We start from the raw sequence: 26,314 nt of genomic DNA, 5'->3' as shown, positions 1-26,314 counted from the left end.
TGTCATTCATAAATACAAAATTTTATTTGCACTTCATTAGTGTAGAAAGACCACAATGCTTTTCATATCACAACACTCAAGACACGCCAAGTTATTCAAATACATAATTACTTATTTACCTTGACTAAACAAAACAGTGCAGTTTAATAAAAGATATACCAAAGATAGAGTTCACAAATTCATTATCAGACCAAAAAAAAAAAAAAAAAAAAAAGAACACAGTCTAGGCTTCATAGGAATAAGCTTCACCATAAAGGGGAGAAGTTTTATCATTACAAAGGTATAGAATGTTTAGGTAAATACATGTATGTTCTTTGATATAGTAAAATGTATCTCTTTAAAATTCCTTTAAACAGGATTTGTTTAGGACAGCAGCGTTGTTTTAAAATCTTCTATAGTTTCAAAAACACTTCTTTCTTTATTGAATCTTTGTAGTTCTTAAAAGCACAGGGTATGTCCATTAGGAAACCATGAGAGAGATTCTGCGGCCTCAGGACCAAGTCAAACCCCTACTCTCTAACTAGTAGTACTCTACCATAACATAACATTAATAAATACCCTTCAAAGATGGCTATGGATGGAGCTTTGCTTTGTGGCAGAAATACTCCCATACTTCAGAGATGCTACAGCTGGGGTAAATGTCTTGTAGATAAAGAAAAAGCACTTATGATAGCTTTATTTTTTTCCCAAAAAGTCTTTAGTTTTACAAATTTTCTTTAAAACAGTAAGCAAAGCACCACTTTCTTTCTTCTTATCAGAATATCTTCTGTCCTCATAATATAATTAACGAGGACAATTATATTATTTATTTCAAGAAACATTATACCTTTCATTTCTCCCATTCTTCATATTAGAAGTACTATGTTTCCCAGTATATGTACACTAGATGCTGGGATAATGAATGAAATATAATAATTTGGAGGGAAATATGTAATTTATAACCAAAACTTACCCAGGATTGCATATTTGCATATTTACAAGTTAGTGTATAGCTGTGACTTGGATTACAAAGTGCGAAAGGAAATTGTCAAAATGATTGTAGTGCAGAATAGAACATTCTCCCCTTTCCAGGAATCATTTCCACTTTGTCTCCAAAGTAGGAAATCAACAGCATCGAACGTGTGGTCTCGGTGGAGGCAGTTCTGGTGGGATCTCAGGTTCTGGTTGTAATGAGAGGATGCTATTGGACAACTCATTCCTTAAAATATCCAGAGGCATCTTAAGGATAAAGGAGAAAAGACAATACATTTAACCCTGCAATGTATCTGGAAGCTCTGCAGATGACACGATGAGCAAAGTATTTCTACTAAAGGTTTCTAATCATCATCATTTAATTAGATGTTCAGGTATGAAGCCAAAACAATGAGAACCAGATTCAGGGTGTTCTCTGCCACACACAAACACTGGCCAGTCTCGATCATACCCTATGATCGAGGAAAGGAAACCAGATTGATTTCTCTCAACATGTTATTTTCACAGAACCTAGTAATAATGGAAATTTAATGCATTAATACAGAGGAAAAAAATGGTTCTGCATTCTCAGGGGTATTATCTTCACTAAGGGAAGAAATAACTTCTCTTAGCCAATTATATAAACAATCATTTTATTAGAAGCTTCTGAATTGTTTGAATTAGCAGATTATATGTAGTAATAACATAAACATAAGTTCTTACTAAAAAATCTCTGAATTTAAGCCTATAGATGCTTGAAGAAACTGTTCAACAAAGCTGTCCAGCAATTTTCCTGTAACTTAGTGACACGGAAAGGCCTAGGCAAGGGAACTGGGCCCCGCTGGGGAGCACAGCATGGAGGGCGAGGCAGGACCCAGGGGCTCCCTCCTGAGACACCTGCACGCTCCAGGAAGTCCCCACTGCCTGTATCTTAATTCTTGTGGGAAAACGGGAAAAGAACAAAAGGAAATGTCAAATAAACATGGCCCATTGTTATACCTGCTCCAGTCACTTCACCAAACCATCTTCAGGGCTCAGCACATCTACTGGACACCAACACTGGACTCAGTGGGGCCCCCCGCAGACGTGGCGGCTGCCACAACTGGAGGCCTCCGGCCAAGGCAACCGCCTCACCTGGTTCTTCACCTCTGAGTAAGTTCCCTGTCTCCCTTTCTAAGTCAAACATTCTCAACCGAGACATTGTAAAGGGAACAACAGGTCTTACAGGAGATAGCTGCCTGGTATCATTTTACCTTTTTCAGAATGTCATCGACAAGCTTCAGAAATATCTCGTCCACATTGAAGTTGTCCTTGGCACTTGCCTCACAGAACCGCATTCCGGTTATCTGCTGTGCGAACTAAGAACACAGGGTCACGATTTCTTTGGGGGGGGGTGCCACGTGGTGGAGAAGGTGGCCAGGGGGCCTGTAACCGGGGCAACCACAGCGTTTGGGCTCCTGCTTGAAGGGAGGGGCAGGCCAGGTCTGCCAAGCCCCATTTAGGCTCTAACAGAGTTCGCGTGTGCGACCCCCCCGAAGTGGTTAAGTAGGCACATGGGGCAAACCCCGCCAGGGTGAGTGAGGAACGACGTGGAACAAAATCCCTGAGGTGACGTGGGGACATTCAAGTTTCCAGAGCGGTAATGCACCTGACATTTACAATGGGAATATCACTGATTCTCCACGGAAGGTTACAATACCCCAGGGCAAATCATGAAAGCAATTTTACGGCTTAAAAAACGTTTCTCTGTAGGAAATGGTGGGTTAGAGAATAATGCCATATATACTGATGTGGACACCCCCCACCCCATTTTGAAACGATTTTTAAAACATCCTGCTCCTTTAAGTCCAAACAAAGGAGATGGATGTGATTGTATAATTATTTCATCATTAAAAAAACCTACTTAAAAAAGTCTCCCAAGGGCAGACCGCACAGCAGTACGGACAGTGATGTTTCCCTCTACTCCCCATTTCTCTCACCTTTTCACCTTGCTGCCTGGTGATTTCTCGGTCAGTTTCACAGTCCAACTTATTTCCAACTAAGAGAAGTTCTGCATCTTCTGAAGCATACTGTGGAATTTTAGAAGAAGCTGCATTTCAAAGGTGGGCACTGCTGTATCCTGACAGGTAACGTAAACCACTCTGCTGTTTGCGATCATTGTGTTCATCCACACCCCACATACCCCCCGTCCCTGGCAGGACTGATGCAGGCGGGGTCTGAGACAGTCCTCATGGGGCTCAGGGCTTTGGAGAGTGATACAGTAACAGGTATTCTGAGCCTTTGACCAGTAATTTCTAAGAATCTACCCTAAGCAAATGATTTACATCACAGGCAAAGCCCTATATGTAAAATGACCATCAACTGAAGAAAGTCCAACAAAATAGATGGAGAATGAAATAAGTTAAGGTACATAAAAAGAATGCAGCCATTTAAAAAAAAACCCAAACCACCCATACTTTGGAAGAAATTTCAAAGACACAGGAAAGCTGGCATGACAGAACATTCAGTGAACTAAGCAGGCTTTAAAACCACATGGAACATGGATTCAGTTTGATTTTTCAGAACAGCAAAAGTATAAATTTTTAAATTTACTTTTGTGCTTGATTTTCCAAATTTTCTATCATGACAAGATATCATTAATCTTATAAGACTAACCTCTCTTGAATAACTCATTTAATTTTGTGCATTCTAAACAATGACTTGGAACAGGCTGCAGCAAAAGGCCCCTGAATGGTGTGACCTTGGCCAAGTCACTCAAGGGTCTCGGTCTCCATCTCTGTGCGGAGTATGGGAGCAGAACAGCGCCCATCTAGTGAGGCTGCTCCGGCACAAGCATGGGAAGTACTCGAGAGTACTTGAGAAACAAGAGCACTTGTTCACAAAAAGGCAAAAAGCAAAAGTATAAAAGGGGGGAGAGCGTCAGATCTCAACACCTCAGTAGATCCACAAACGGAGCACCTCACGGGGCCTTGAGGCTTGAGGCCATGGCTTTTTGGTCTATGGGATTAATATAGGTTCTCACAGGAAAACGCAACACCTACCTTATCAATCATCTTCATCCATTTTGGCAAATCATCAAAAGTCTCCTTCTTAGTGATATCATATACTAGTATGATCCCCTTGGCACTTCTGTAATAAGCTGAGGTAATGCTGTTGAATCTCTCCTGACCTGCTGTGTCCCTATGAAACAGCAGCGACAGTCAGCTCCCACACAGTGACCAGAGGGAGCAGCTCCACCTTCCAACATGGAGTGGAGACCCTGCCCCGCCCCCTGCATGCTGCTTCTAGTCCCGTCCATGCATAAGCATCAGTATTAGTGGGGGGTGGGGGTGAGAGGTAGTTTCTCTGAGTTAGTTACATTCAAACAAAAACAGTTCCAATTTCTCTCAAACCAAGATTTTGAAAATAAGAAAACAATGTGAAAAATGATGGAAAGTGTAACCCCCTGTACAAACTTTTTTTTTTTCTTAAATAAACTTATCTCTGTGTTCCATGTGGGACTTGAACACACAACCCTGAGATCAAGAGTCCCATGTTCTACCAACGGAGCCAGCCAGGCGCCACCCCCCCACCCCCAACTCTCTCTTAACCAACATCAATGGTTATATCTGACTTTGTTGAGATGACGACTAAGAGTTGCTCGCTAAGGAAAAGTACTATAAAATTAGTCTTGTTACTGTATTAATCCTTCTAAGATAAAAAAAGGGGTCAAAGGGGGCAGGGAATAGGTTTTCAAATACGGTAAAGTTCATTATTGTCTGACTGCTACTTTAAAAGCCAGAAGCTGTATTTATTCTCCAGGCTGAAGTCGATCATTTCAACATGAAGAATGATGTAAGCTCACGAAAAGTGTACAGCAGCTGGCTGAGACATTACTTTCTCCATCTCATAAGCCAAGAAACTGCTGAAAACCATCATGTATTTATGAATGAGCTCAGTGGAGCAGGGCTTCTGATGTGGAGACAAATTTCTCTAAAGATAATGTAATTTATCTCTTCCCAAAGACCCTGAACTCACAGCACACTCCCAGGGGGCATATGAGACTGGTGGGTCCTGCAGTAACACTGCCGGGGGACAAGGCACTGAAAATAGGCTTCTTCACTGCAAGGCCATTCAAGGCCTCCCAAAATGACAGCATGTGGGTTTCCGAGAGGTAGAACACCCTCTGATGCATCTGATCAAACACTACTTCCTTTGAGCTGCACTTTGTGGGAGTTTCCCTAACATACCCTTCCCTTCAGCAACCGTGTTGTAATTTACAACTTTATTCACACTGGTCTGCCCCCAAATTAATTCACATTAGTGATGGCATTATTATGCCAAATACACAAAAAAGCTTGTTGGTAAATTCATTTTCACATAAAGCAAAGCCATTTGCTTTGTCCCAGAAGATATAAGAATCTCCAGCTCCTCTGACCAAAAGGTCCAAGAGGGCCGAGGCTGGTCTGTTTCTGTCTACCAGGGTCCGGCAGGGTGCCTGGCCCGTAGCAAGCTGTCAATAAACAGGTGCCGAACGAAGTTTACATGTTCAAAATGGGGGAGTTGATGCCACTTCAAGGCAAAATAACTTGAAATGCCCAAAACCTGGAAAACTGAATAGGATAAATGGGGACTGAATTCTTCAAGATTCCTAAAAAACCTTAAAGACCACACTAATGGGCACTGCAACTTCAAGGTTAGTGAGAAGGAACTGATCAGGTACCATTTCATTTACACAAGGAATCAATGATCAAAATTATTTCTGGAATCCTTGGGAGGCAGGGGTATAATTAATATACATATTTTAGGGGTGCCTGGGTGGCTCAGTCATTAAGTGTCTACCTTTGGCTCTGGTCATGATCCCAGGGTCCTGGAATCGAGCCCCGAATTGGGCTCTCTGCTTAGAGGGAAGCCTGCTTCTCCCTCTCCCACTCCCCCTGCTTGTGTTTCCTTTCTTACTGTGTCTCTATCGAATAAATAAATAAAATATTTTTTAAAAAACCAACAATACTTTTATTTAGAAGGGGGAGGGGCAGAGGGAGAGGGCAACAGGGAATCTTAAGCAGGCTCCATGTCCAGTGTGAAGCTCGACGCTGGGCTCGATGCCAGACCCCTGAGATCATGATCTGAGCTAAAATCAAGAGTTGGATGCTTAAGCGACTGAGCCACCCAGGAGCCCCCTATAATTAATACTTTTGAATCAATAAGGAATTAAATCTTTGAGAGCATGGTTTCCCAGTCTATCACAAGTTATGGTTTGATCAAATTAGGATCTGATCAAAATTTTTTTTTAAGATTTTATTTATTTATTGGACAGACAGAGATCACAAGTAGGCAGAGAGGCAGGCAGAGAGAGAAGGGGAAGCAGGCTCCCAGCAGAGCAGAGAGTCCGACGTGGGGCTCGATCCCAGGACCCTGGGATCATGACCTGAGCCGAAGGCAGAGGCTTAACCCACTGAGCCACCCAGGCACCCCATGATCAAATATTTTTAATACTTTAAAAAATATGCTGTGCTGTTTGGATACTGTTAAGAAACAATATCTCATTTCTTTAAAAAGTAAAAAACAAAACAAAACTGTATCTTTTTCTACTTTGAAATTTTTGGTTAGCATAGTACTTTAACAATTTAATAGAATAAACCTTTATTCTAAGCAACTTTAATCTGGCTGTTTAGTGTAACTCAACTGACATTAATTTCTGCACACATTCAAAGAATTAGAATCTAGACACTGGGGGCTCAAGAACAGTGAAATTAGAGGTAACGGTTTGTTGTTGTTGTTTTTAAAAGATTTTATTTATTTATTTGATACACAGAGAGAGATCACAAATAGGCAGAGAGAGAGGGGGAAGCAGGCTCCTTGCTGAGCAGAGCACGATGTGGGGATCGATTCTAGGACCCTGAGATCATGACTGGAGCTGAAAGCAGAGGCTTAACCCACTGAGCCACCTAGGCGCCCTGAGGTAATGGTTTTTTAATTTAATCATTTTTAAAAAACATTTTATTTATTTGACACAGAGAGAGCGTAAGTAGGCAGAACACCAGGCAGAGGGAGAGGAAGAAGCAGGCTCCTCACTGAGCAAGGAACCCAATGCGGAACTTGATCCCAGGACCCTGAATCCGAGCTGAAGGCAGCCACTTAACCAAGTGAGCCACCCAAGTGCCCCTAATTTTAAATGCTTTTATTTATTGTGGTAAGATGATCTGACATGAAACCTACTCTCCTTTAACTCCTTTATTTGGGTGTAAAATATTGTTATGTATAGGCATGAAGTTGTACAGCAGATTTCTAGAATAAAAAATAAATAATAAAAAAAGCCAACAGTTGAATGATAGGGAGAATAAAGGGCATTTCTCATAAAGTTAAAAACACCTGTTGTCTGGGTGAGGCAGTAGGAATCTCAGAAACATTAAGAAATTAGCGATCTCTGTTGGCTTTCATTCAGACACAGAGAAGAGGGCAAACCTCAAAACGCAAATCAGAGGCAATCATTCTAACACAAATAAGTGAGCCAGTAAGTACAGTTTAAAAAACCCAAGGAGGAACAGTTAATCAATTTGCCACTCCCATTTAAGGTAATTCCTTAAATTTCATCCATTTGTTTCCAGCTCTGAATGCTTGAGATAGAAAAGCATCTCCCTTTGAGAGACTATCCTCTATTTCCAAAATACGTGGGTCATGCAAATTTTTGTTTTCTATTCCTCTGAAGCTCTTTTGCTTGACTTATTTCCCCTATTAAATTATCTCCTATCACATATGGTCAAAGAACAGGGAAATGAAATGCAGATACAGCTCAGCGAGTACTGATGACAGATCTCCTATGCGCCAGTACCACAGAAGTCGCACCTGAGTTCCTACTTCTCAAAAATTAGCTAAGAAGACACCAGTGATCATACTTCTATCTTTCTGTGAAGATGCAGAATCCTAATATTTCCCCTTTATCTCCATAAACCTGAGTTTTCACTGTCGTGATAAAGAGAGGATTTCTCGAGATCTGCAGTGTACTAATGTCAGCTAAACTGTCATCTGCTGCTGTTGGAATATGCGGTGATTATTTCTCTCTCTGCTTTTTGGTGCAAACTGAAAAACTCCTGCAATTCTGTTTCCCCAGTTTTGTAATAAGACCATGCTTTGAAAATTTAGAGATTCTTACTTGTATTTAATACATCCACTTAAAGATGTAATTATTAATTTGCAGGGCAGGAATCAATTTCTGCACACGAAATGTCCCCACTTCTTCCAAGCAGAGAATGAAAAGCAAGCCTTGATGTCGACATAAGAAAGCTGGCTAAAACCAAAGCCCCCCACAGAGAAGACGGGTGTGCTGCCAGGTCGGAGGGGCCCTTATATGATGCATGTTAATTCCCTGTGTTTAATCTTCAGGATAGCATCTGAATGTCAATCCATGAAGCTGTCTTCTAGCTGACACACACTGTTTTAGCTACACTCACACAAAAAAGCACTTTTAAGCACAGAGATGAGAAAACGGTCCTTTTTTCTGGCCACAGATAATCAAGGGACTGAAAAATATGGCAATGATATAAAATGTCGCATAAAAGTGTGACAATGCCATCTGGGGCTTTTGGTATCTTAAACTTTTAGGAACCTCTGGTTAATATTTCCTCAGCTCGGCTATATCCAGAAATCATCAAGAAAAAAAATGCATTTCTTCTAATCAGATCTCTGTGAAAACCAACTGGGAATGTCCATGGACTAACATTCTAGAAAATCAGAGCACAGCTATTCTTAGCAGAGCAAGGCTACTGAGGCTCTTTGAAGAGCCCTCCTGGCCCCTCCTGGGCCATCAACTGCGACAGCAAAGTGGTGACAGCGGGCTCGCAACAAAGCAGACTATGACAGCGACGGTGCGAGCGCGGCTTCTAACTCTGCAATGAGTCGTGTGTTCCTTTAAGCAGTGAGCCTCGACCCCCATACTTCCGTTCTATCTACTGCGTTAACAGTAATGAAGGAAATATTTAATCCTCTACACAAAATGCTTCAGATGACAACAATCTGGCTTTGAGTTTTGTGTGATTAACAAGTGGCAGGCATTTCGTGGATGTGTTATTCACTGCTGAAAACCCCCTTGGGAAAACGTATGTCCTCCTCCCTCACTGAATCACTGGAATGTTCCTGGTGGAAAACGTGTAATCAACCTTTCCTTCTTTCTTTTTTAAAAATTTTATTTATTTATTTGCAAGAGAAAGAGACAGAGTGAGAGAGCATGAGAAGGGAGGTCAGAGGGAGAAGCAGACTCCATGTGGAGCTGGGAGCCTGATGTGTGACTCGATCCCAGGACTCCGGGATCATGACCTGAGCTGAAGGCAGTCGCTTAACCAACTGGGCTACCCAGGTGCCCCGTAATCAACCTTTCAATACAGTCACTAAATCTCGATTTCTTTCCTCAGTTTTATTCTTCAGTAGAGTCAAGGAGAAGCTGAGCAGTTATGCTAGGGAATGAGTTTACATCCCAGAGAAATAATGGTTTCGGAGTGTCCTGTGCCTTTCCTGGAACTGTCCCAGCATGCTTTTCCCCACAGGCGGGAGTCACAGGTGAGGCCCTCTTAGAGAGATATTCAGAGGCACTGTCCCGAGATTCCAGAAGTAGCCAATGTCACTGGCACAGACAGTCTTCATGGGCTGAGTTCCAGGGAGCCACAGGACATTTGAACATACTTTTTATAGGTCAGATTACTACTGCCTGAGATGAAAACTGAAGTGTGAATTCAGTAATTAAGGTACATCTGCTTAGCCAGGCCATGATGTCATCACCTAGACACTGCCGTCACTCACGAAGCAAGCTCCACAGACGGCCTAATATTAGCTCCATCACCCTCTGTTCAGTAATGCCCTTCAGATAGGATCTCACCCACAGGTGCTAAGCAGAGGTGAACCACCAGGATGGTCCTTTGAGAGATGGTCTTTACTTGGGAGAGCTTACAATCAGAAACAACAGCTCATGTGGAAGATACTTTGTTCTCCCTTCCAGAGGTTAAAAATGGGCAGCAATGTGACAAAGTTTGCGGACTTTCCAAAAAAAGGGCTACTAAAGTAAGAAATATCCATTTGTTTGGTCATTAAGTATTTAGGCAAGACTGTTAATGTTTCATAACCAAACCAAAGCCCAAACCCCCACACTCCCACACCCGAACAGTCCTTATGGTGGGTCACACAGTGGCAGGGAACCAAACGAAGACATTACCTCAGGCCCCTCCGGTGGGCAGCAGTGCCGGCTTGCAGCAGCCGTGCCCACCCAGGGGCGCGGGCGGAGAATGAAGGCATGGCACTAACATTCAAGCATTAGGTGACCGATGATGCCACAGATGAGGAGCAAGGAACGCAGATGAAAGCAAACACACACATGGTGGACAAACACTCAGAGCTGAGGTGGACCTGCAGAGGAGTTAGTAGGCTGAGTACACGGCAGCGTATGTGACCAACACAGGGGCATCCCGGAGCCCCTCCGCGGCGCCACGCTGAAGCCAGCGCCAGAGGGGCTCTGTGCCCCGCGGGTGGGCTTCTAGGGCCGCCTGTGGGCTGCTGGGTGCCCACAGCCAGTTCCTTGTGCCCCATAGCTCCCCCACAGCAACCTTAGCCGCTCATCCATGACGCTGCAAGAAGGGGCTTCTCTCGAGGGGCTCTGGATGCATTCCCAGTTGGCACAGGTGGGGCTCATGTCATGCGGTAAGAGCCACGCGGCCAGTGGGAGCATGCGTGTCCCACCGCGGTGCTCACACCGCGCCACCCCAGGCAGCCCCCGAACCGTCTGTGGGTGGTCCGCCTTGAAACCGCACAGACCGGGTCAGCAATGGACTGCAATTTTTTTTGCATACTCTCAAACAAAATCACTTTAAAAACGTGAAGACAAGCATTGGGGTAATCACCTTAGGGATGACAATTTGGCTATTAATACAAATGATTGGGAAAGAGGCACTGAGGCCCCAGTTAGCTATTATTAAAGTAACATTCTTTTTCACCACTCCCCAGGTGCAAATGAAGGATGAAATAGGTAGTCTTTTCTAAATTTTCTCACTGTTCATTTTATTTAAAGATGAGCAAAGGAGAGGAAAAGTAGGAGAGGCAAGCCAGCTTGGACAGTTAATTTTATTAGACAGGCGTACAGACTGTGAACACACATGGTGGTTACTGGGGGTGGATCCCCCACTTACCAGATCTGTAATCTGATTTTCTTTCCTCTTAGCTCTACAGTTTTGATTTTAAAGTCAACACCTGCAAATAAAACAAATGAAAGTGAAGCAAAAAATAAAGATGCAATTTTCCATAAAAAAGAATCCTATTTGTACCTTTTGTATTGTTATCAGTAAAACAAAAAACCTGATGTCACTAAATCCCAAAAGGAAAAGCAGAAGTCCACCAATGCCTGTGGCGCTCAGTCTACGCCTCCACAGGCCACTGAACTAATCAACCTACGCCACGTTTTACCCCGAACTACCTATGTAGCATTTGCTAAACGTAGTATGATTTATCACTACTACAAGTTCAGCATAAAAGCCACTAAAAAAATGCATTTGGTAATTACATTAACAATTGAATGGTTTTAAAAGAATGATATATTGGGGGAAATGCTTACAGGAAATGGAGGAAACAACCTTGATTTCAAACAGCCTCAGTCTGAATTTAGAAATTATCTTACCAAATTCTGTAGCATTCACAACAAATTTAGTTAATATATAAACAGGACTTCTTTATTACATTGTCAACAGCTGCAATAGGAATTATTTTTAAAAGACTTACTTATACAGGCTAACATACCCTATTTTAATTTTTATTCACAGATGAGGCCCTCAGATTTTAACACTGAGCAAAACATCATGTATCACTCACTGTCCTTTTCTAATTAAGCCCTTAAAGCTTCAGGTAATTTTTTAAACCAAATTTTCATTTGTATACGTTACCTGATACGGGTCTCAGTTATAGAAAACTGTAGATTTCTTTTTTTTTAAAATTTTTTAAAAAAGATTTTTATTTATTTGACAGATTACAAGTAGGCAGAGAGGCAGGCAGAGGGGGAAGCAGGCTCCCTGCCAAGCAGAGAGCTCGATTCGGGGCTCGATCCCCGGACCCTGAAATCATGACCTGAGCCGAAGGCAGAGGCTTTAACCCAATGAGCCATCCAGGTGCCCTGGGAACTTGTAGATTTCAAAACAATGTTTTTTTTACACCATTTTCGCAACTAAGAAAAACAAACCAAAGGGATGCCAATGGAATCTGAGAGTTAGAAACACTCCCTCCAGGAACCACTTCCTGCCTGTTTCTTGGGATCCAGGGTCGCTGTGCTGCCAGGCCTCTAACGGGCAGGGGCCCACCGCTGCCAGTGAGGGCTCAGCAGCCACCCAGTGGGTGAGGACCCCCTCCCGGGCTCTCTATCTTAGGGATCTGTTGCAGCACTGCAAAGTCAGATGATGTTCTTGAGGTGAAGCGAAAGACATGTGACTGACTTTTATAATTAGTAACACACTGCAGATACCAATGCAATACAGAAAGACATGTTTACAACCTGGGGTTGGGGGGTGCAGCTCTCGGTCTGTACAATGAAGAGAAATGGCAGGAATATAAACTGTCACAAGAGAACAGAGCTAGGGAATATGTTTTAATTCTGAATCTCTTACACAAGCCATCATTTCAAATGTCACTGAGTGAAAGCTGGTTAGTTTCATTTCACTTTCAGTTCTGGAACAGATTTGCTCTTCAAACTCAAACGACACTCTAAACCAGCCTTGAAACAGGAAGCATGTTTGTGGACTACCAGTATCCTCAGAGTTCCTGAATGACTCAACCATAGGGAAGAACGTCACTTAAAGTGATATTCTTCTGCAAGGCACAAGAAACAGCCCGGAGATATTTGTTATGTTCTGATTTTAAACACACACAGCTTAAGGACAAAACAGCCACTCCTGCTATCAGCTACAGTGAGGGCCTCATCGTGTTACTCTGTGATGGCAAACTACAAATCAAATTCATATTTTTGTCATGACCACTATCCTATTTTATTTTGTTTCCAGATACTCTGTGGGGTTTTTGGTTTGTTTTGTTTTTTTAAGTTTCAGCTAAGGGGGCTGTAACTTCGCTAAAACTTGTTACAGAGGCTGCTACTTTATTAAAAGGATTGGCAGATGATACCTCTTTTGTGAGCTCTGCTTCAGGTCAGTTGAAAGAAGCTCTCAAAACAGCCAGCACCAGCAAGTTTTGTTTTGATTAGGCTGTTTGCTCTCAAGAATCACTCTGAGCCTGAATATGTCAGACACTCTTTTTCAACCTACTTGAACAACTTAGGCAACTTTTACGAAGTTTTGTTTTGATTAGGCTGTTTGCTCTCAAGAATCACTCTGAGCCTGAATATGTCAGACACTCTTTTTCAACCTACTTGAACAACTTAGGCAACTTTTACGAACAATCCTTTGTAACCACAAAGTCTAATGAATAAAAGTAAAAGCTAAGGCTGTCAGTGATCAGAATCAGGAAATAAGCGGTAATGTTATCAGCATGTGGCGGTAAGTACATTACTAATTTAATAGGAAAACAAAACGAAGGTGAACCGACAGTGAACAGGATTAAGAATCTGCCGGGGCAAGATGAAGACTGTCTAGTCTCAGTGAGATTAATGACAACTTCACTAACAACAGAAAAACAGCCCTTGGCTAAATCTAAAACCCCATAAAAGAAAAGAGCCCATTAAAAGAGCGCTCTCTCTCAAATGCCATATCCTTTACCACGTTTAACCACCATTCAGTAGCCTGTAACAACTGGAACTTACTCCAGCTTATGGCTTGTAACAACTAAATGTTTCTAAAAACCTTCTTACATGAAGAAAAAAAAATCTTTCAGTGTTGTCTATTTTAAGAATTTGCATGTCAGAGAAGTTATAATATCCTTCAGAGAAGGTAGTAAGTCTTCCACAGCCTCAAATATTCAGCGGATTCATTTCAGGAACGGTCAGCACAGAGCTGGCCTGAGAAGGAGCTGCTAGGACCGATGTTTAGGAACAGGCAAGGGGCAAAAAGAGTGGCATCTCCATCTGTGGCCCTTGTTGAAAACCCTGTTTCCTACAGGTAACCCAACGACCAGGGGAAGCCGTCAGCCCTACCATCAGTTGATGGGGACAGTCCCTGCCCTCAAAGGGCTCAGTCATACTGACCTAAATCACCAGCCCATGCAGTTGGCAAAGAAGCGCCTTTCTTTGCTGTTCTCTCTTCTTAGAGTGCCTCCTTGTCTGTCCAGAAACCTTTTTGGTTCCAGGTGATTCCCCATCTGAACCCTTCTGCCTGCCCCTAAGTCCCAAGTGTGCACTCTGTTCTTGGACCTGAACTGTCCTATCCCTTCTTTATTGTGTTGTGCTTCCCCGAGGACACAGTCGTCTCTGACTCTCCGCAGTCTAGGATACAGCCTGGTACACGCAACAGCAACTCCATCAATCTGATGGATGAGAGCCACGCCCTCTTCTCTACCAAACACTGGACACATAAGGAGAAATGCTGACTCTTCTTGGAAAGCTTAAGGAAATTCAGGACTGATCAGTACAAACAAAACAATACAACAAAACTCACACGGAACACCTTAGTAGGAAGGAAAGACAGATGTTCTGAGGGTCTGGTGACACATATGGTCACCTAGGAACAGAGTGTTTCATTTCTCCTACAATTCCAACTGTTGATGGTAAGTCCTTAAAGGATGGGGCAGTCCTAATATGCTCATACTCTCTCCCTCCATGCCCTCATCACAGGGGATTATTATGGTAATAGTTGATTCAGTCACTTAGATGGGAAGTGGTCCACTAAGTGAATTATTCTAGCAGTAGGAGCTTACCTTTAAGCTTACTAATGCTACGAAAGTCTTTGTAAAAATATTTTCATCAGAAAGGACACAATTCACAGAGCAGTAATTCCTGTATCAATGGGCACAGATGGTTCTATCTGAGTCACCATGTCTTCTTGATCTTACTTTTCTCCAGCAACAATGATAGTGGACATCTGTCAGACCCTCTGTGCTGACACGGGATCCTGTGGAGGCCCAATCAATGAAGTGGGCATTATTATCCTCATTTAACAGAGGGAGACACCCGTGTGGAGAGAGGGCAAGGTAATTTGCTTTAAGGTCATCTCACATGCTAGCTGAATGGCAGATCTAGATTCAAATTTATAACATGCCCACAATGAAAACTTGTTATAATGAACGTCATATGCATGCAAAAAAAGGCAAGGTGTGAAATGTTCTGTAAATGACCCAGAACCACCCTGAGCTGTAAAAGAACAAAGCTTAACTTTGCACTTGGCCTTCTTTGTATTTGTCTTTCATAAACCTTAGCAATAGCATGAAGAATTGGCATATTTACTGCTGATAAGATTTCTAAGTTCCCCTTCAGGCAAAACATTTCTAAAACATTACCATAGTTCTCTCTGCCAGGCCATAAGAAGTTACAAAAATGAAAATGGCAAAAATAAACAGAAGCCTCTTTCTTCACATTCCTTTCCAGCAAAAAGCTAAACAAATAAAAGCAAAATAACACCAGGATCCACACCTATGATGACAGCTGAATGGACTTCTCCCCCTTTACTTCTTTGCCCATCCCCCTATAACCCCAAGATCTGAGTTTATTTTACTTAACACTTTCAAGAGGTTGAAAGATTTCACAGACTTTGAAATTAAATTTGTCTCCATTCAAACCGTGGTTATGATGTTACTGCCACTTTAAAGTAACGATGTTAAGTTTACACAGTGGCTTTTCTTCCAGGGATACAGATTTTATAAGGCGTCATCCAATTTCGGACATGATATTTCTACTAAGGGAGAGGATTTCCAGCGTTTTCATGGAGTCGAGAGTGGGAAAATAAATTAAGAAAGGAGTCAAAGTCACACAGAAAGAGGTAAATTTAACATCGGAAAACAAGTCACTGGCATGTGAGGCCAGTCTTCTGCCCAAATGCCACCTACCAGAGGAGAGTACAACCTAAGTCCCCAGAGGAAAGCACCATGTAAAGAAAAGGATTCAATGACGATTCGATGCAGAAACCAAGTGCTACGACTGTAAAATACCCAGCAGAAGGTACTATTATTAAAATAGAAAAATGACTGTCTGACATTAAAAATGCTCACCGGGCCAAGGACATGAAGGCTCTATCCTATCAGTAAGAGGTGCCTCTTTCATTCCAAGCTGGACACGCCAGCCAGTTGTCTCCCTGTCCCTGACACACACAGCGCAAAGAGGGAGCCATGCACTTGACTGGACCAACAAAGGGGTACCACGAAGTGCATGAGGCAGGGATGATCTGAGGGGATCAACGTCAAAGGAGAGGCAGGGAGGGAGGTGAGTGTGTGCGCCCCACAGAGCCCGTCAGAACAGGCAGGCGGCTGCATTTTCACGAAGCATATACACTTAGGAAAGACCTTCACAGGAGGGAGTTTGTTCCCTTCCTAATAAAAATATTAAGAACTCTTCTATGTTGTTTACTGCGCTTGGGTACTATTCTAAGGGTTTTATGTTCATTAATTCACTGCAGTATATCCTCTTAACAATTTTATGAGGCAGGTATTATTGTCCCCATTCTACAGAAGAAAACAGTGATGTCAGAGCGGCTAGTAGCAGCCCAGTCACCAAGCAGGTAGGTATTAAGGGCACTGATTTGAACCTGGTGGATGGCTCTAAGCTACACTCCTCCCACCTCACTGTGCAGCCGCACAGACGAGACAGCTGGAAGGTATAAACATATCTTTAGATTATATTAGTTTTGCATTGTTAGGGAAATATTTTTAAAAAGAAGAGTGAGGCTTGCTGGCTGCCTTGGACAACAGTTCCCGCACCAGCAAGGCTTCCTCTGCTCCCCCGTTACAGACAGACCCTTCTGAAAAGGCAAAGTTAACTCGCCTTTGGTCTTAAGAGGAAGAGAATATAGAGGGAGGGGAGGAGAATCTGGGGAAAAAACCCCAAGCCCCAAAAGATCAACAGTGGATCAGTAATATTTTCGTCATATGCACAAAACATTAACTTGACTATTACTCAGATTGGGTCCATAAAAATGCAGACTGTCGAATGCATTTTGCACTTCACCTGGGTCATATGTTTACATTTATTTCTTAAAGATCTGTTTATTTATTTTAGAGAGAGAGCATGTGTATGAAGCAGGCAGAGGGAGAAGGAGAGAACCTTAAGCAGGCTCCATACAAAGCATGGAGCCCCACATGGGGCTCGATCCCACAACCCTGAGATCATGACGTGAGCCAAAACCAAGAATCAGATGCTCAACCGACTGAGCCACCCAGGTACCCCTACATTTTGATTTTCGCATTCACCTATATATTTCAGTATGTCTCTCTAAAGGATAAAGATTCATTTGTGGAGTGTTTCAGAGGTTTTCCATCTATGGCATAAATTAGGAGAAGGAACATAACCGACCTTAATAATCCTCTTTCAGGCCAGGTACCCAAGATATTACACTCCCATTTATTCCTGTACCAGGAGGTAAGAAAAGCATGTAAATCCTCCTTATTTCTTTCCATGAATGAGGAAACTGAACTTAAGTTGCTCACTTAAAGACACACGACTGCTGGTGCGAGAGGGGGTTCCCACCCGGGACCCTGCATCCACCTCTCAGATCCACTCCTTCCACTTATCACACCGCGGGGGCAGGGGACGGAACGGCCTCTCTAGAAGGAGTAGTGGCCAAGGAGAAGGTGGAGTGGTTTTCTTTAGAAGTTGAGAATTCAAAGTGAAAGATGTTAACAGTCACCCAGGCCGGAGGTTCTGGTGCAGGGGTCTGAGGAGGGAGAGAAGGCATGTGCACACCCCTTCACCTGGGGCCTGGATCAGCCTCAGGGGGTCTTGAATCCTAAGGGAAGGTGGGAAAACGAGAATTTTATTCATCAGCTACTTCTACCACACGTCTGCCTGAGGTGGAGTTGTGGGCTATTGTTCAGTTTTGCAAACTAAGAAGACATTATTATGTAAGCCCCAGAAACCAAACAGTGGTGGCTGCCAGATTTTGGGGGGGGGGGGCGGGAGGTGGGGAGGAGAAGGTTTTCCATGGAATATAGTGTTCTGTTAAGCCAGTGCTGTGTTTTCTGGTTTTAAAGGATAAGGAGTTTCTGAAAATCATAATCACATTCAATCAAGGGCACTATTTTTTAGGTCTGTAGTTTTGGTTTTTCAAATGTCAAAGCTGTACAATCAAAGGACAAAAGGAGAATAATCAATTTCTTCCTCTGTTCAAGTATGGCAACATAGCATTTTATCTCTTTCCCAACGTTTTATTGTTTTATTGTGGCAGCTGCCACGACTCTGTCCCTTGCCCTTCTAAAAAGGACAAGCCGGGTAAGGAGGCACTAGCTTTGTGCCCTACAAAATGGCTAGCGGAGCGGTGTCTCACATAAATAAATACAAACAGCCTCTCTGCTAATACCTACCGACTGACTACATTACACAAAGCTTCATTTACTTTACGCATTCCAACAAATGCTTAATTAAAACAATGTATCTGGCACTCAAGGCTGGAGAATAATGTGGACTTAACAGTTCTCAGAGGAGCCTACTCTGCCTTCTGAAGCCAGATCTGCTAGCAGACGGCTCCTGGCCATTCCACTCGGCTGGGAGAGAGAGGCAATCTCTAAGAATCTCGATCTCTAGCATGCATAATGAAACCTTTCTTCTTCCGTGTGGCACAGGGAGAGAAAGGCTGAATGCACTTAAGTCAGGCCTTTAAACAGATTTTTATTCAACTTCAACAACCAGACGGCAACCAAATTTCCATACTTTCTTTGAAAGCGAACTATTTCACAAGAAGGGACACACTCAGCACAACCCTCTCTGTTTGCACCCAGTTCATTAAATAAATCAAGCTAATGACAATGCATAGCATCTGCTGGTATAAAAACGAAATGTTAACCATCCGCATCTGTTCCTTTCACACTCACATCTCCCTGAGTCATCGTGTTACATCATTTTGGCAGGACAGTGAGACAGCACTGAAGAGGCGCTCGGTTTTGGGCTCTTGGGGGTGGGAATTCTGGACTACGCTCCGTAATTCTTTTAAGTGAAAACACTTTGGCAGATCAGCCACAGCGTGGAAGACTGTGGAAGACTGCCTAAGAGCAAACAGGAGCAAAATAAAATACACGATTTAGAATTTCAATCCAGTAGTAGATGCTCATTCTGGGTTTTCCGGCAAAAAAGTCTGACCTGTTTCCAGAACGAAGCACAAGCAGTCAGCTTCCCCTGACGGCAGTTTCACTGCTTTGAGGTAAAGCTGACCAGACCCTTGTAGGCTGCATTTCACCCAGCGCGTCCCCTAACACTCGAGGCCAGAACCACAGAAAGCAGTTTCCGCAGGGCCTTAGCGTTCACCTGTTCCTGCTAAAATACTCTCCCCTACCTGTACCACTAAGTTTCCTGCCCATGAAGCAGGGTCCCCAGTGCACCTTCGGCTTAACTCTGGACTCTGACAGAAGCGCCATCACCTTCGAGCAGTTACTCCTGGGGCCAGCCGGGGGCGGGGGGCGGGGGTGTCTACCGCACTGATGCACAGTGAGGAAAATGCAGAGTGCTAAGGTCCTTGCAACTAAAGTCAGAGAACTTTTAAATTCTGATAGTATGTCTCTCCTAATTTTTTTTGTCTACTTCACCTTTTTTCCTTATTCCTCTCTTTTTAAAAAGTTGGTAGCAGCAGAGTTTCAAAAATGTCTTTAGTTGGCAAAATAAAACAACTGGCAATCCCAGGCTTCCACTGCCCGGGGGATACCTAACCGCCCAGGAAAATTGGAATTCTGGTCTAGACTGCCTTACTCCCACTTTTCCTCTATTCATACATATAAAATTTTGGAAAATTTTAATAAATATGTAAACCGCTGAAAATGTTTGAACGTCTAAATAGTTAGGTAAGAAATCTAATTCTCAGGGCATATTTTAAAATCCAGAATGCAAGTGACGAGTGATGATAGCGGCACAGTTAAAGAAAGTTAATTTCAGTGATACCATAGGTCAACGATCTTGCTATCTTCACAGGCCTGCAGGGGGACCAGATTCCATTAAGTCTTGAAGGACTCTGTGATGTCTGATTGCGAGTCATGGAATTTTCACAGAGCAAAGTAACTTTTTTTTTTTTTAAAGATTTTATTTATTTATTTGACAGACAGAGATCACAAGTAGGCAGAGAGGCAGGCAGAGAGAGAGGAGGAAGCAGGCTCCCCGCAGAGCAGAGAGCCCGATGCGGGGCTCGATCCCAGGACCCTGGGATCATGACCTGAGCCGAAGGCAGAGGCTTTAACCCACTGAGCCACCCAGGCGCCCCCAGAGCAAAGTAACTTTAAATCTCAGAGTAAGCTAAGGAACAAACAGAAAGAACTCACTTATAGTCCTGGTCCTGACCAGCTGTGTCACAGAGGGTAAGGTGCTTACCTCTCTGAAACTTTGCTTCCTCATCTATAAAATGCGAATAAATTCCAGGATGGCTGTGAGGATCAGACAGTGTCCCTTTTGTTGGGATATAGTAAGTGATCAATAAACAGGAGCTACTGCGAATAGAATGTTATATTTTGTATGCAGAGACAAGGAAAGTACTTATCCAAAGTCACAAACTAGTTAGTGACAGAGCCTTAAATCAAAAGCCCAGGTTCCTCATTCTAACTCCAGTGTTTTTTTCTAGAATGCAATGCTGCTGGTACAGGGGTGAAGGTGGGTGCTACCTGGTAAAACCATTTTAATTCAAACAAAGTTAACAGCTAGCTTCCAACAAGTACTCAGAAATAAAACAAAGGCCAAGAAATACAAAATTTTAACGGGTTTTCTTGCATGTCAGATAGTAGTAAATTTCTACAACAGAACTAATTTGTTTTCACTTCCTACACTTCAAAACACTGCTCCTATATTTTTTTTTTTAAGTTTATTTATTTAAGTAATCTGTACGCCCAACGTGGGGCTCAAACTTAGGACCCTGAGAGCAAGAGTCACACAGCTGTCTTCCAACTGAGCCAGCCAGGCACGCCTGCCTTGTACTTTTTTTTTTTTTTTTTTAAGATTTTATTTATTTATTTGACAGACAGAGATTACAAGTAGGCAGAGAGGCAGGCAGAGAGAGAGAGAGAGAGAGAGGGAAGCAGGCTCCCTGCTGAGCAGAGAGGCCGATGTGGGGCTCGATCCCAAGACCCTGAGACCATGGCCTGAGCCAAAGGCAGAGGCTTTAACCCACTGAGCCACCCAGGTGCCCCTGCCTTGTACTTTTTAAAGGACCTGTCAAATTATGCTAGTTATATCAGGCTAATTCAATTCTGTGGATACAAAATCCCACTTGAAAATAATACTCCACCTAGGCAATTTCCATTAAACAGGTCAATTACTAAATAGTCTTTCAAAAGTTTTTACTTAAATATTTTAAGTAAATACAGTCTTTTCAGCCGTTCATGGCCTGGCGGATTTTGTGTGTATTTTAAACCAAATCAACTTCGGATCTGATAATACAAAACAAACAAACAAACAAAACCCAACCAACATTTTGCTCATTTTACAAATTAAGTTCTTTCTCTCAAATCCCTTGGCATTTCCACTACACTCTTTTACAGAAAGTTCAAGTGAATCTGAGTCTCTGTAACCAGGCACTTATTGGAGCCGCTCTTCTCTCTGAACTAGATGAGGCCATCACTTGAGTGACCCACCAGGGTGGGGGGGTGGGCGCATGCTCAGAGACTTCCCTGCCATGGTGTGGTGCCCAGGGTCTCTTTCAGACTCTGCTGTCATGAGCAGTACACATCTGCAAACCAGACAGGGAAAGTTCACTGTGGAAGAGAATCTTCCTCCATGTGGATCCAACCTTGCTACTAAAACTCGGAAAACTGCCTCAGAAGGACAACTGGCCATGAGCTAAACTGCTCAGCCGGGAGGCATTCAGGTGAGGTGACCACAATTCACGACACCCAGCACTACATTTAAATAGCATTTTTCTAAAGGAACTTGGGGAATGAATTCATCTTTACAGCATCCAGACAACAAACCATCTTCCTGCTGCCCGTATCAGAGGGGCTTCCACTGCGTTCCTCGAACCTTCTGCACACATCTCCAACACCGCTCTTACCAACATGGGTCATCCTGTTCCCCACAGGCTCTGAGCCACTTCTGGAGACCACGTCCCCTTTAGCAGTGGCTCTCCAGTCAGTAGCATAGTACCTCACGCTCAGTAGATGCTCCGTAATGATCTGATTGCAAGAAGGAACAAACAACTCAGAGGCAGAGACTGAAGAGGGGTTAGTTAGCATTCTTGAAGGGTCTTCGTGCTCTGGATTAGACCAGAGGTTATCAACTTTCTCTGAACTTCCCACAATCAACAGTTAGCGAGCCAAGAACTATATAGGCTATGTTTGGAAGAAACAAAAATGAGCAAGACAAAAACCCAACCACATAAGGAACCCCACAATGGCAGCAGCGTGGGAGATATGTGAAATGTATATATTTATGTTTGCCAGGAGGAAAGAGAACCAAACTGCCTGGTCTCCTTGCCTCCTGTTTCTTCATCATTCCCAAATAAATATCCTATGTAATCTTGCCAAATTAAGTTTCACTGTCTCCATGCCAATGCTATATTCAGAGGCCGTTCCAGCTCCAGTTGCTATGGAATAAGGTCCATGCTCCTTAGCATGGCAGTCGAGGTCTTGAAGCCTTATTCCTAAAGTCTACTAATGAGTCTTTCCCAGAATGTGGCCGTGAGACTGTGATTTATACTAGGAAATATATTTGGCCTTTGTCCACATTCCAGTCAGAGCTCCTAGAACCCTTGGAATTTTCTAGGGAGCAAATTATAAAGGTGTCTTTTGGTATGTTAATGAGGTGACTTTTGGAATGCCCACCCCCAAGTCACTAAAAGATGGGGGCTGGTCAGCAGATCCAACTAAGTGATTAGAGGGTCTGAATTTTTGATCCCCGCCCCAAGTAGGATAAAGGGGATGGAGACTGAGCCCAATCATGAATGGCTAGTGATTTAACCATGCCTATGTAATGAAGTCTCCATAAAACCCAAAAGGGCAGGTTCAGAGCTTCAGGGTTGGGGAACACATGGTATATGGGGAGAGTCATCCCCAGGGATCACGGAAACACTTCCTGCATCACCTCCTTTTACAATTAACTGGTAATCTACAAAGGAGAAGGTTTCTCTGAGTTCTATGAACTGCTCCAGCAAATTAATCAGACCTAAGGAGGTGGTTGTGGGAACCTCTGATATCTATGGCTGGTCAGTCAGAAGTACAAGTGAAAGCCTCTACTTGCAGTTGACTCTTAAGGGGGCGGGGGTGGTTTTGCACGACTGACTGCTTAGCCTGCTCAGAAAACCCTTCTTCACCTCTTCTCTTTCCCACTCTAAAGCACATCTCTGCCCATCTCCTATCCACCCCCCTGCCCAAACTCTCATTTATCCACCTATCAGTGCCTGGGCTGATTTCTCTTCATCACACAGTCCTGTCATATTATCCCTCATTTTTATATATTTTGAAATATGCAGCCATCTAAATTGCCTTTACCTCTATTTACACCAGGTACTAAAATAACAACGTAAACCTCATTTGATTTTTCAGTAACTCCCTATCCTCTATATGGTCCAAGACTGGATATTTAAAACAGGTACTGTAATGCTACTCAGTTTTAATATCATGGTCCCAGGGGTTATCATTTTAAAAACAAAGTGTACAGAGAGCCCAAGCATTTCCCAAATAGTTCATTCTAAAAAAGGACCAAGGGAAACCTTCTCAAAGGCGAAACAAAAAAGTATAAAATTCGGGGGTTTAATTTTCCAATTAGACATTGAAAATGTAGTACTGTTCTGTTACATTCTTCCCCAAATTGTACTGCCTTGGCTACCACTGGTTACAACGGCTAAGTAGGTGGACAGGAACACAGGAAGATACGTTTAATTCTGTATTTCAAATTTAAATACTACTCAATGTTTCTTGGACCTCCTTGCGGGAGATCCTTTACTGCCTATCACTGAAGGTGACTGCCCTTTCCTTTTAAGAATTAGCTCATCTTTGTGGTTCCCCTAGGTTTGACAGCTTTAGCGGGTTTTCCATAGGAAAAAACTACTACCCATACCAACCTGACAAAGCTCCATACCAAGTCTCCTAAATCTGACTTCATTAAAAAAACTTCCCCTCTGCAGTTTCCATTTTAGATGCTGCGGAGGAAATACTTTCTGACCTGGAGAGTTACTGTATTTACTTCACTGCTGCACTTCACCCACTTAGGTGATTTTGGAGGACTCCTCCCCATTTCAGCAAGTCCCAGGGTTATTTGAGGTCACGGACAAGTACAGCTGAAGTCCCTCTGACCCGCATTGACAGTTAAAATGAGAAACTTAGTGTAGTTTTAGTCTTAATATTCTCCATAGAACCTCCGCAGGGAATTTCAAACTTCATTATTTCGGCGCATTGGAAAAGTGAGTTCAAAATTAGCAAATAAGCCCTGGTTCTCACAAGGCGAGCCTAAGCACCGGAATTCGCTATAGATGACCCACTTTGGCCATTTCGCCAGGCGCAGAGCTTCAACTTCACTACACTGCCCGCCTGCTCCCCACCTCGCATCACCTTTTTTTCTTGGGTGAGTAATGGAAGGGCCAGGAGTTTCCGTGGAGAGATTCTCACACTGTCCCTGAAAACTGAACGGGACCAACGCATCACCCTGGTCTCATGACCGGCCCTTGGAGAATGCGAGAGGGGACGCTGGTTCAAAAACCAGCTCGGATCAGGACGTGGGAGGGGCGTGAGGGGTTTGCGCCGTGGGAGGATGCACGGCCCGGAGGCCCCAAGGACAAGTCTGCGTGGAGACTACCACGAAAATCTCGGTCTGGCTTTAGGAACGGGATCGAGGGACTTCCATTTGGAGCCGCCCCACCCCCTAAATTTCACCGAGGCCCATCCACCAATACAAGGCCACCCGGCTGGAGGGGGAGAGGCTCACAGACGCAAAGAAAACGCGGCCGGTAGGGCGCTGGGCACCGCGGGAGGGCAGCGCCGGCGGCGGAGGGGCCCAGCCGGGGTCCGGCCCAGCCCCGGCGCCCTTACCCACGGTGGACTTGCAGGCCTCGCAGAAGGTATCGTCGGTGAAGCGCTCCATCAGGCTGGTCTTGCCCACGCCGCGGGAGCCGATGATGATGACCTGCAGCTTGAAGTCGGCCGGCCTGGGGGGCTGCTTCCTCCGGCGAGCCTGGCCGCCCGACAGCGCCGGGGAGCCCGCGCCCAGGCCGCCGCCGCCCCCGGCCCGCCTCTGCAGCGCGGCGCCCGGATCCATGCACGCATACGGCTCCCGCTCGGCCCGCCGCCCGCCGCCGCCCGCTCCCGGGCCGCGCGCCCCGGGCCCCGGCGGCCCCTCGGCCTCCGCCGCGCGCCGGGGGTCGGCCCCGGGCTGGGTGTCCGTCCGCTCGAGCGGCCCCGGCGGCCCAAGGGCTCCGCGCTGCAGCTGCGCCTCCGGCCGGCTCCCCGCGCCCGCGTCCACACCACCACCGCCGCCGCCGCCGCCGCTGCCGCCGCCGCCGCCGGGAGAGGAGGAAGGGAAGCAGCTACTCCGCAGCAGCGGCAGCAGCATCCCGGACGAGGAGGGGCAGGAAGCGCAGGCGCGGGGCGGGCGGGGCGGGGCGAGGCCGCGGGACCTGCGCGGAGCGGGCGGCCCGGCGCTCGCGCGTCCCCTGCCGGCAGGAGGACCGCGCGCCTAGGGCTCCTCGTTCGCCGCAGCCGGCTTCGCTTTGCCTGCTCCTCGTCCTTGCTCTCCCGCACTCTGCCGCTCCGTTTCCGATGCCCTCCCTTCCCTGTCTTTTCTTTCTGTCGGCTCTTGTAACTGCTCTTTCTTCTTCATCCTTCCCCCTTCTCCTTTTTCACTCCTCCTTTCCCTTCTTTCACTAAACACAGTCCCCAAGCACGACTGCAGTTCATTAGCCATCTCTCCCTCAAACCTACATTCTCAAGATAACATCCCCCAAATCACTGTTGCAAACTCAAAGAGTTGCTGGGACGCTCGCAGGTCCCCGAGCCAGGCCTTCTCCGTCACCCTGCCAACTGGGGGCTCCCGTGCAGACCCAGTCACGCTAAGGCCCCACCCTCTCCCCGTGGGAAGTAGGTTTCTTCGTCTTGCCGGGTCCTGTCTGTCTTTCATAGGAAGAAATGTCCTGTCTTTTCCATAGGAAACACACGAAATCAGTTACTTTAGCCCTGATTGTTGCCTCATTCAGAGTTCAGCAGTTTTTATTCCGTTTCACTTTTAATATAAATAAATGGCATGCTCCTTTGGGGGAGCGAGTGAGTTAAACCTCGAACAGTACTAAGAAAGTCCAAGATTGACACTCCACAAGTTTAGGAATTATGGACTCAGGCAGGGTGTTCTGCCACTTCTAGTTGAAAGGACAGAAAATCG

General features: G+C 44.6%; 1 protein-coding gene across 1 annotated transcript; it reads right to left on the bottom strand.

The window, feature by feature from the left end:
- On the bottom strand, nt 1–25,492 carry RAB12 (RAB12, member RAS oncogene family; the record flags this gene model as incomplete). Its single annotated transcript, XM_080820939.1, has 6 exons — nt 1–1,218; nt 2,205–2,309; nt 2,931–3,020; nt 3,993–4,131; nt 11,100–11,160; nt 24,973–25,492. 6 exons carry the CDS (start codon nt 25,490–25,492, stop codon nt 1,105–1,107), a joined length of 1,029 nt encoding a protein of 342 aa, XP_080677065.1. The 3' UTR covers nt 1–1,104.
- Between the last annotated feature and the right edge of the window lie 822 nt (nt 25,493–26,314).

The sequence above is a fragment of the Martes martes genome (genome assembly GCF_963455335.1).
Source record: "Martes martes genome assembly, chromosome: 13".
Taxonomy (NCBI): Eukaryota; Metazoa; Chordata; class Mammalia; order Carnivora; family Mustelidae; genus Martes; species Martes martes.
Note: the sequence above shows the minus strand (reverse complement) of the source record. Positions and strands in the feature narration are given on the sequence as shown.